Source organism: Notothenia coriiceps, unplaced genomic scaffold (genome assembly GCF_000735185.1).
Source record: "Notothenia coriiceps isolate Sejong01 unplaced genomic scaffold, NC01 NC01_scaffold00036788, whole genome shotgun sequence".
Classification (NCBI taxonomy): Eukaryota; Metazoa; Chordata; class Actinopteri; order Perciformes; family Nototheniidae; genus Notothenia; species Notothenia coriiceps.
The window spans coordinates 31,096-43,081 of NW_011369489.1; the positions used below are offsets into that span (position 1 = coordinate 31,096).

At 40.9% G+C, this 11,986-nt stretch overlaps 1 protein-coding gene and 1 long non-coding RNA gene across 2 annotated transcripts; one reads left to right on the plus strand and one right to left on the minus strand.

The window, feature by feature from the left end:
* Positions 1–27: 27 nt before the first annotated feature.
* LOC104964152 (uncharacterized) lies at positions 28–6,900 on the minus strand. Its single transcript, XR_800387.1, has 4 exons — positions 6,847–6,900; positions 950–1,072; positions 673–777; positions 28–328 (listed from the first exon to the last, which is right to left on the minus strand). It is a non-coding gene; the product is annotated as an uncharacterized lncRNA (long non-coding RNA).
* Positions 4,203–11,321, plus strand: tmem88b (transmembrane protein 88 b). Its single transcript, XM_010792871.1, has 3 exons — positions 4,203–4,690; positions 6,654–7,061; positions 10,331–11,321. The coding sequence occupies exons 2-3, from the start codon at positions 6,660–6,662 to the stop codon at positions 10,613–10,615; spliced, it is 687 nt and encodes a 228-aa protein (XP_010791173.1). The 5' UTR covers positions 4,203–4,690; positions 6,654–6,659; the 3' UTR covers positions 10,616–11,321.
* Positions 11,322–11,986: the final 665 nt, after the last annotated feature.

Consider the following 11,986-nt stretch of genomic DNA (forward strand, 5'->3'; position numbering starts at 1 on the left):
CCCACGGAGGGGAAATGTGCCATCATTTTCAAAATACACATCCTGTAACAGTTCTTACAGGGCTGTGCTGGTTGTAAAGTCTGACCGCTGCAGAAGGAAGGAAGAACCTGCGGTACCTCTCCGTGAGACAGCGGGCGTGCAGCAGCCTGTCGCTGAAGGTGCTGCAAAGTGAGGACAGGGTGTCCTGGAGGGGGTGGGACAGCTTGGTTTCCTGTCTCCCACCACCTCCAGTGTCCAGAAGACTCCCCAGGACAGAGCTGGCCTTCCTTACCAGTCTGTTCAGCAGCCGAGATGCTGCTGCCCCAGCAGGCCACACCATAGAAAATGGCTGATGCCAAAACAGTCATAACATATTATTCACATCTCATGAATAAGTTAGTCAGTGTTCCTCCTTTGGCATCAGCAGAAACAAAGACAAACTAAAGAATAGGAAAGGAATCAAAATATATACTCGAGTGAATTGTATAATTATTTCTTATTCACAGAGTGTATGTTAAAAATAGCTGATTTACCACATGATGTCCTCCAGAAAGGCTGATAGGAAGATGGCATTAGAGAGCAAAACACAAGGCACTGAGGATCTAGTCTGCAGCTAAAGGACGTGCTGTCAAAGTCACACAGAAAGGATAATATAGCCTTTTTGTAACTTATAGGCTACAAAGTTGGACTCACCATGACTGCAGCGCCCTTGTGCATTTCAGCCTTCTGATCACAGTTATGGCGGAAGAGCAGGCAGTCTTATCCCCTGACTTGGGCTGGCACAACATAGTATTTCATCTTGAAAATATCAGAAAGAAAACAGTGTTATGTCAAACATATATATATATTTTAAACGAGGTAATAGACTTTTCTTTGGTGCAGTTAAAAGAAACAAATATAGAATATCAAAATGATTACAATTAAAAAGGTTTGAATTACACTATTTAAACAATAAAATGAGAAATGATACCCAGGCCGAGTTACAGGTCATTGGAAGGTCACTGTATCCTCAGGCACAGCTCCGGGCCAGAAGGACTGGACACACTCAAGGAAATCCTGTTCAATCCACGCCGGAAGACCACCTCTGTATCTGCTGCACAGTGCTGCAGTCAAGTTTCCCTCCACAAAAAAACGGTCTTATGTAACATGTAATCATGTTGAACAATACTTTGAAGTTTGCTCTTGCTGAGCATGATGACAAAGATTATGAAGTGACTATCTAATCTGTAATGACAAATTCCCCAAAGGGGACTTCATGCATCTCCTGATAGCAGTGAAGCAACACCAAGACTGCTATGCCAACAGGGAAATAATACATTCAAAAAACATCCAACGAAGGACAAGTCCATATACTGATGTCAATGGGTTCCTTACCTTTTACATTAAACCAGCATGTTGATATCAAAATACTAAATTGTTAGACCTATAATTATTCGTAGGGGCATGAAGATGCATACATCCGTTTATAGTTTCTACACAAGCACACAGCAAGAAGAAAGAAACGTAGAGCATTGGGACCAAAATACTGGAAGTAAACAAACATTGCAAGCTCAAAGCAGAGGGGAGAGGCCATACAAAGAATCCGGATCAGACAACACTCATTATTTAGCTCATGCTCTGATCTTTTATCATTTAACTGATTACTGCATTTCTTGATATCTTTGTACTTCTTACTTCATTCTCCTTTCGAAATTCTGTATTCAAGAGAATCAGAGCTTTTATCTGAATGCATTTCCTGATAGTAAATGTTTATTTCCTCATACATCGTACAAAGTGCAGACTGACGTCTCTTGCTTTGCCTCACAACATCTCATTTTTGATATCCTGTAATGGCAGTAAAAACCAAGCCTTGGCGACTGCTATGATGAATGAGCATACCATCCTCAAAAAGTACCAAACACACCAATCAGTATGGACACTTTCCATCACTTCAAGTAGTGGACGGCCTTCTATCCCATCTGAGCCATAGCTGCCCATACAAAGTCTCTTCAGTCAATTTCAGCAGGATCAAAACTAAATCTTTATTTGATATAGCCTAAAATTAACTAATGTACCTGAACAACCAAGAGTTTCTACTGAAAACGCATGGATTTGGTCATTTTAAAGTTTTGACAAGTCCTAACTTCAGGATGTTTTCAAAGCAGAAAGGTGACGTAGCGCTCAGCAGGGCTGCACAATTAATCACACATCTATCTTTATCGCGATATCAACTGAGCCATAGCGAAGACTGCTGGAACTGCGATAAATGGTAGCCTACTCCCTATGCCATGCATTCACGCTCTGCAAGTTCAGATATTAGAGGACATCAGAAGGCCATGTATATATTTCAGAAGGCCAGAACATTTGTAAAGGGGAGAATTCAGAAGTTTTTTTATAAAACATAAACAATATAACAAAAAAATTAACTACGATGTTGGACTGGAATTAATGTTTTAATTTGTTTTAAGTTTCTGCATAGTCTATTCTAGGGTTATGCTTGCAGTGAATCCAAAGCAGAAATATATTAACAATGTTTTTTAATATGTGTTTAAATATTGCAAGTGATATCGTCATCACAATATTCAGCAGTGTTATCACATATTGCAAGTTTTCCTGATATCCAGCAGCCCTAGCGCTCAGAGACAATGTCCGTTAAGAGGAGGACACAGATTTGAAACGCCATTTCCTTTTCTTAAAATGTCCTTAGGCCTAACACCTTCATCTCAGGTGCAAACATATAATAACGACTTCCACCAAAATAATTAATTGAATTATTTGAAATATGCAACTGTAGGTCTTATATGTACTTTTTTATGCACCTTAGTATTTGTTAATTTAGTACAATTTTATATTTGCTGGGAAACAACAAGACTGTTGCTTCAACTTAAAGGCAACTCTCACTTTGAATCCTGGGTGGGGACAAATGCATAAGGAGCAATGTCAAAGTAAGATGAAGGCTTAGGCAACATATTGAAGTTTTTTAACATTCTCAAAATACCTGGATATCATGCAAATACTCACATCACCAAATAGTCAAAAGTGGCCAAGAGAAAAACAGATGCCCAAATCTTTATCTTTACTCAATGCAGGGATGCAAACTCATCAGGTATGAAAAAGGTGACAAGGATCCGAGCCCCCCGACCCCCCGGAATATCGGCTTTAAAATGAGGAATAACAGAGGATTTGAGCAGTCAGAACAACTAAAGCAGCAGTGTTAATAATAACAGAAACGCCATAGAGTCACATCTAATAGAAATATATAAAAAGCATTTATTTTAATTGTGTAGCAGTCACTTTATAATTTTGGCAGCACTGTTGAGCATTTTGAAAATGTATTTTCATGCCTCTGTGCAAGGCTTAGTCTTTCTATCTTTATAGCCACTGGTGTAAAGTAACTAAGTTCATAAACTCAAGTACTGTACATGGGTAAAATGTTGAGATACTTGTACTTTACTTGTACATGTATTTCAATGTTTTGCTACTTTGTTCTTCTACTCCACCACAGTTCAGAGGCAGATGTGAATGTGTCAAGTGTTGAATCAGACTTTAGTTCCACCTGGAGTAAATTCACAAGCTACCCTGCAGTATACCAAGTCATTCAAACTAGCTGCGAACGCACCCGTAGGTAATGTAGCTGCTGAAGTTAGATCCTCATCGTGGAGCAGCAGAGCCGATAGATAGGAAGACTCGAGCTTCATTATAATATATAAATAAATAACACCATGCGCGTCATGATGGCACATAACAGCTTGCGGCCGCAGATTACTCAATGTATTGCAGATCTACATGAATCACACTAACGACCTATTTTGGATTCAAAAGGGCGAATTTCGCCGAAAGGTGACAACTTTGCATCCCTGTCAATGAGTAAAGATATAAACATAACTCATGGAAGTCAAGTTTTCACTTTGGACTCATTTACAACTAAATATAACAAAATGATTTGCTGAATGTGTTCAGGAGCACAGTGGTACCTCGTCTGTCTCTCCTGCCCTTCCCCCTCATTTTCTGCTCTTCTGAACCTCAACTTATCAGCCTACTCTGACCCCCGACACGCAACACCCAGCCCCCACTGCAACAGACACAGGCTAAAGGGGGGTGTAATATGTCCTGGATATGTGAGGTGGAATGTATGTGCCGAGAGGAGTTGTCGGAGAAAGGCAGGGGTCTGATAAGCCTGTTGGAGAGAAAGTAGGATGGATGCAGGGAGTCCAAGAGGAGGGAGGGAATGAGAGACAGCACTGGGGACTCAATCAGATGGGCTGGTACAAAGGGGAGGGCAAACAGAAAGAAGTTTGACATACTTAAGACAAAGAACACAGCAACTGGTAGTGAAGTTGTTGCCACTGATGGAGGAGCCTTTCTGTGCTACGACTTCATCCCAACAGCTTAGGAATTTGATGTTGAATGTGTAAAAGAAAACATCCCTCTAGACCTAATCAGCTACACTGACAATTCTGGATAAAGAAGAGAAGAAGCAGCAGGAGACCAGAGCTGCAGGAAGACAGCATACCACCACTAAATAGATAAGGAGGGAAACTCCAAAATCACTACAAGCTCTTTCAACTTCATGCAAGGAAAGGAGGTGGAAAGTAACCAAGTTCCCAGAGAACAAGTTCAGAGGCTCCGTTAAAGCACTGAGCAGACAGAAGAGGACTTCAAAAGAAGTGAGAAAATCAGCAACAATCTGGAGGACGAACAGCAAGAGGTCTACCGGGCCCCACATCACAATGTGAGTACAAGTGCAGCTGCATGACTCAAGACACGTTCAGTGAGAACTCTTCACACAACACATTACAGGAAGAAGGAGCCTAAATGTCTTATGTACTACTGATAAACATGACAAAACATGTCTGAGAGGCACAGAATTCATTATTGCAGCTGCTTTGTTCCAGACAATAGAATAATAGAATGATAGAACAATGGAAAATCGCCCTGCAGCATCCAAGAATAATGTCATTGCAAGTCCTAGCCGAGCATAGGCATTGCATGATGGGAAGCAGACTTTTGATTCAAACAAGAGGAGGTATTTGGAGACTACATGCTACCATTACAATCACTTTATTGGACAACATTTCCTTGTTAAGAATTTCTTAATATAGTTCAAACAATTACATGACGAAATATCCTAAGAAATGCTATTCAAACTAAAGAGTGAGTAAAGTGGGTGGAGAGACTAAATATATTTGTTGTAAAAATAAACAATGAGTCACCTCAGACACGTGCATGTGCGCATACACACTTTCCTGCCTGTCTTTCCTACATGAACTTCCACCTTGATAAAAACACAAGGACAACAACGGGAAACAGACGTGGAAAAAGAAAAATAACTCAAGCACCCAGGACAGATTTGTAAATATGGTCTTCCCCTGATTGTCAGTTAGGGCGGAATCGAAGCACAACCTGAGGTGTTATCGTTAAGTGCATGGTTATCCAATACATATCCCAACATAGGCAAGTTATGTTCAATATCCTAGCTGAACTATTGAACAATTTCAGACAGTGGACAATCTTTTTCAACGATGAATATGAAATGACCCGCCACATGTCTCTGTTGGTCCTTTCACTTCAGCAATGGAGTTTCAGATCAGATCGTCCTAGTGGGACGCTTATAAGAAAGTATTCCAGCATAGTGCTTTACTTGTCACAATACTATGTCTTGTGCTATGGTAATTACATTATGAGAGATTTACCACCATGGCAATTTAGTAATATAATTGATGAACTCCTTAACAGTAAAATACCCCTTAAATGAACAAACAGTAAAGATTCCCTATGGGAAAGCACTGTGTTTGCTAAAATGATTAATCCAACTATTTGACTTTGTCATCCCTACTGGGATTTTTCCATCACTGTAGTTTTTTTGGCAGATGGCCTGGTTACTCAAGTTGTACCCTGTCTGCTCATGACCTTTGAGAAGTAAGGATATCCTGTACCAGACACAGCTGCATACCACATCAAATCTGTCATGAAACTGAATGGATACAAACTAAAGCAGCTTGAAGCAAAGCAGACCCTGAATGGAGGACCTGGCTTCTTTTTATTGAGGCCATGAGAAAATGTTGAATTATGAACAAAAAGACAAGTGTTGTGCCATAATTACATCATCCCATTCTTTTCTTAACCCTATGGCAAGATTAATTACATTGGCCGATACCAATATACTACAGAAAATAATCTGACAATATATAGTCGTACTCATAGGTTTGTTTCCCTTAAAAAAGAAATGTTTGTACTTATAGTAACATTATATGGTTCCAATTAAATGGCAACATTGGTTGCATCTGAGCGTCTGACTCTAATACCCACAGGGAAGAAAACAAGCATACGTTTGTACACAAACAGACTTTGATGCCAATTAGCCTTCATCTCTCTTCCTCACAAACTACATATAGCAAGTAAGGCCCTTTTCCTTTTGGACAATCAGCACTCTGATTATCATCACCTCAAAGACGGCATCAACAAGGCTTACTTCCTGGCGGATCAAACATCTAACCTCTCTCTGAACCCAGAGAACCTTTGAGGACTGGAATTTCATTGGTTACACAAGTATTTCATGACTAGGTCTCTTCCATTGTGTTTGTCTCTAAACAGGCTAATCAGGACTGACCAACAGTTAGAAAACATCTGCACATGCTTATTCTGATAAAAGTTATATTTCCATCACATAATTGGTTTATTTTCCGTGCCTACAGTTCAGTATGAGTATGAGTGGTACTCTAGAAAAGGGGGCCCATCACCAGGCCTTGGACCTGTCCGAGGAACTGCCACCTCATCATCACCACCATCACCACAACAGCCACCACCAACATCTTCACCACTCTAACTCCCTGGCCTCCACCACCGCTGTGGGTGGAGGCAGAGAAACACCTTTACGTGTAGTCGTACCTCCTCCTTATTCTGCAGCTGAGATCGGTGGTGGGGGCAGTGAAGCGCCTCTGGAGCTGCGGGGGTCCCTGGACTGCTGGGCCTGCTCGGTGCTGGTGACGGCTCAGAACCTGATTATTGCCACCATCAACGCCTGCCTCGCTGGCCTGGTGTTCGGGACCATTTTGACTCCGGCCATTGTCATGGTGGTGTTTGGCTTCCTCTGTCACTCTACAGTAAGAAAGAGGGAAATGGGGAATAGGGTGGAGTGGATGTTAAAGGATTGAGATGTTCATATAAGTGTTGATGCTCTTTTTCTGCAAATCCCTGGTTTACAATTGTCGAGCAAACAGTCACACTGTAGATGGCTAAATATAATTAACCTGTTGACGTTAAGTTTAATATGTTCTTTCAAAATATTGCAAATCATCAATTTTTTTGTCAGTGAAAGTAATGTACCACAACATCCAAAATAAATGTTGACCAATGCAATGCTCTTTGGTGTAAGATAAAAACATGTGTTTGCATGTCAGTGAAGATAAATGTTTACACATAGATTTGCTAAATCTAAACATAGTTGCGAGGATCAGAGAGATGGCTTCATCCCTCTTTTCATGAAACATCTGAAAGAGCTAATCTCATATCTTTGATGCAAAAGTTTGGAATAGTTGTGCCTGGGGCTTAGGGTGGAGTTTGGCTTCATCGGTTACGAGAAGGTTTCATAATCAGATCATTCTGAGGTTCTTTCAGATGTTTAGGAGTTAGAAGAACTGAAAGAGTGAGGGGTCAAGAGTTTAGGGAGCCAGACATCAAAACCTCAAACTTTAAAGACTGTTTGTTAGCTAGTTGGAGGTTAAAAGATGCTTGGAAATGGACAAAATGTTACAGGCTGAACATATAAAACAAGAGATGTTACTTAAAAAAAAATTACATTATTAAGTAAGCATTCACCTGGGCTTCCCTCAATGTCATCACGGTTCAGAGACTTTTAATGCATACCGATGGCCTTTCTGTTGGCCAACGACAGAGACCAGGATTCTGTTCTCCCATTCTCTCACAATTAGGCCTCATGTGACAGCAGCTTAGTGAGGGATTATCCAGAACCTAGGAGGATAGAGAGAGGGGGAACATTTCAAAAGAAAAAAGGGGTGAGAAGAAATGTAGAAAAAGCCAGGTGGGATAAGCATTTAGGGTTCTTTCAGACAACTTTTCAAGATATTTGAGAGGATTCCGTTTGCAATAGTCATCCAGAAACATACACAACACAATATTGAACTAAATAAGCACACTTTAAGGGTTTTCTGGATAAAACTTGCCTTACATCTGGAGCCACCCAGGAGACGTCAAAGTAAAAACATGGGCATACGGTTGTAACAGATAAGTCTTATCTGTTACAACCGTCAAAGCTTACCCTCCTTTAACTTTTAAAAACCATTTCTCTCCGTCTCTTATTTCTCCCATAGCTCCCTCCCTGCTGAATGTTTCACTCTCCTTCTCAGGCTGGGATGTGTAACTCGGCATCATCTCTCAACAACTAGCAAGATCCAGGCTTTTCGCTACTGTGTGAGATTCCAGTAAACTATTATATAATTACTAAACTAATGCTAAAACTAGAAAAACAAAGGTTAAACTTTTAGGCTCACTTGAACTTGTCAGCATGCTTTTTCCTATCATAAATCCTCAGATTTGCAAACCTTTTTAACCTCAGCACTTTCCTCATGCACACGAATGTTCAATTCATCATTCATGGGGCGATAAGGATGATACAGGCCTGCTGTCTCTCCATTCCTCTCCCACACTTGTCTCCTGACCCTTTGACCTCCTTTCCCACTTCACCAGTGTTAGAAACAAGAAGACATGCTTTGAAACACAATGCCAGCCCACAATATTTACTCCCTGAAAGTAAGATTTGTTATATTTTGGTCAAAAATAAATTAAGTTGCCTACTGATTCAGTGCACTTGAGAGATCTCAGACTACCAACTGGTGTCTGTCCATAATGCGCACACACATACCACACAGAACACGTCATCGGTCGTCCTAATCCGTTCTTAACTGCACTTCACAAAACTATTCCAATCCCTGATATTCTTCATGTAAAGTATTGCCACAACTGTATCCAATTTAAAACATGTTTGACATAGCACATTTGAATTTAAAACACTAATACCCATAAACTGTCAGCATCTTGCTTTAGTGTTTCATCGACTTATAGTCCCTATCAGTTGCAGGCCCAGCTGCTCTACAGCTGCCCCTGACCTTTGACTTCAGTCTAAGCATTATTAAAAACAGGATTATAAAACTTTCAGATCATGAGAAATAGGCTTAAGACTGGAAAGAAGCCAGTTCAGTGCCCAGAACAGCATAACACAGTTTGATTGGGGAAGCCTTTAACCCCTATTGCTCCATTGGAGCTGCTCAGTTCCTAAAAAAAATCAGGCTGCCGTTTCATTGATCTTCAGTAGTGAATTTGTACGTCACTGATTCACATTCATTGTCGTGAAAGCACGGTTAGCTACAAAAAAGTGATAACCAGTGGTGACCATTGTTTACCATTTCCACAATTTTTTTTTAGTGATCGTTGGTGGAAAGACCCACCGACAGTTTTGATAATTGTTTGAATTTGAATTAAGTTTGTCTTACGATAATCAACAAGGTGAAATTGTTCTCTGAATGCAGTCGGATGTTTTACAGGGGACCTATCATGCAAAATGCACTTTTTAATGTCCTTTATACATAAATATGTGTCCCAGGTGTGTCAGGGAACTCACGCAGCGTCAGAAAATAAAACCCTCTCTCTTTTCCTCCGTACCCAAATCTCTAAAACGGGGGTACAACGGAGCTGATCCAGATTTGCGTCCGATATGACGTAATAGTGGCGGCGGACCCACAGCACTATCAGAAACGTTGCTATCAGAAATAATGCCCGACTGTTTTGGACGTAATATGGTCAGTGTTTACATTAGCATCCCTAACACTCAGAGCTAACCTGTACTGCACAGAGCATGTGTGTGAAGAAGCAGGAAATACAAAGGAACTCACCTTGTGGTATTACCGGCAAGAGAGAAAGCCTTTGAGCTCCATACTGTTTCAGAGATAATCCTTGATAATCCATGATATGGCGTTTCATCACCGCAGTATCTCCCGGTAGAATCTCCCGGTAGAATCTCCCGGTAGAATCTCCCGCATGAGCAGGCAGAAGCTCCGCCCCTCTTTTTTATCAATTTTTCTATACTATCAGCACTTTTGAAACAGGAAGTGAAATAGAGGGATATGAGGCATGGCTAGAATGGCTGATCCGTTTCGTATTTTGAGCAAAACACTTCATAGACATGTTTTTTATATATTTTTATATATCTGAGACCTATGCTATTGCCTACAAATAGCATGATAGGTGACATTTAAAGTGTCATAACAAGTTGCACACTGATACATCGACAAACTTACTTTTTCAACATCCTGGCAACATATCATTCAGTCTGCTGTCTGTCTTCTCTTCTCCCCAGGTCCGCCCCCATGGGAAGAGCCCTTACTGCTCAGACCTGCTGACTGACGGCGGCTGCGTGGCTCTGCTGGTGGTGGGCTTCCTCTTGGTCACCCCTCTGCTGGTACTTGCGCTGGCTGCATACTGCCGCCTGGCCCGACACCTCCAGCTGGGCCTGTGCTTTATCCCGTACAGCCGGGCGGTGTACAAGAACCTGCCGGCCACCCAGCACCGCGGCCTGGGCACTGGCTGTTGTGGAGGCCGTGATGGAGCTGATGGCAGTGGGAAGGGAAAGGTCTGGGTGTGAGATGAAGATGAGATTAAGGGGGAGAGGGGGAATAGGAAGGCCATTACATGAAGATTATTAAGGGAACAAGAGAACAGGATGAGCGGTTGTATGGGATGAATAAATAAACACAATGGATGTACAGCAGAAGGTATACCAGAGAAGGGAGGTTGAGGGAGGCTGATAATGGCCGCTACTGTAGAAAACAGCTGGGAGACCAGTTACCTTGTTATAAACACTGAATAATGACTTACAATACATGCTTTAATGTCAGATAAACATTATAAATGGTTTTATTGTTGGTTTTTTCCCCTGGGCACATTGGCTTTTACAGGAGTTTTTGACAATCGTGTTACATCATGGTGCCTTTTAAGAATTGAGCAGAGGATGAAACCAGTCATTAGCGCAAATAAATAACAGCAAGAGTGACTATCAGGAATACAAATGATAAAAGAAACAAATTCTAAAGCTGTCATTATAAACAACAAAGCATCTAAGCAGACGCGCATAAAACATTTACTACCCTGAATGTATCACAGGAAATAGCAAAACTGAAAATAGCTCACGTAACAAGAATTGTATTTTGTCACTAAACATAATTGCATCTTATCACATTTATGTTATTATAAAAAATAATATTGTCCGTTATTGTCTTACAAAGTTTTCTGTGAAGTTGCTGCAGTTTCTCATGTAAATTCCTTTTTATAAATAAAGATTTTAGATTCAGCTGGAGTCGTGTCTGTCCTTTAATATTAATGCGTTGGATAAGTTGCATCTACTGCTGGGAAATGTAAAGATAATGGTCATTACTATAAGAATACTTCACTTGAGAAATCAGGTCTGTATATATATATATTAGGGCCGGGACTTTAACGCGTTAATTAAGATTAATTAATTACACAAAAATGAACGCGTTAAAAAAATTAACGCATTTTAATCGCACTTATTTTTGCACCGCGGAACGTTTCTCACTGGATGAGTTTCAGGGGTACCGATTATACTGGAGCACCAACTAACATTCATGACTTCAGACAACAACAAACCACAGTGAACAATTGTCAAACATGAACGAAGAAGCTGATGAGACCGCTTTGGTTGGCCCCGTGGATGGGACATTTTGTTTTAAAAAACGGACGGATGGAAGCGTCAATAAGAGCACGGTTGTTTGCAAATTATGCAAAAAGGAATTCGCATATCACCGCAGCACATCAAGCCTCAAGTATCACCTCAATGCAAAACCTATAGCAGCCAGCGTGGAAGCTAGCGTGGACGTTAGCCCGACTCGGAGTACAAGGACCCACACCCAATTCGCGTTGATCAAACAGTGGCCTATGCAACAGAGAGATTTTATTTTTCATCAGGATATTGGAAGAATAGGAGGGATTGAGGTCA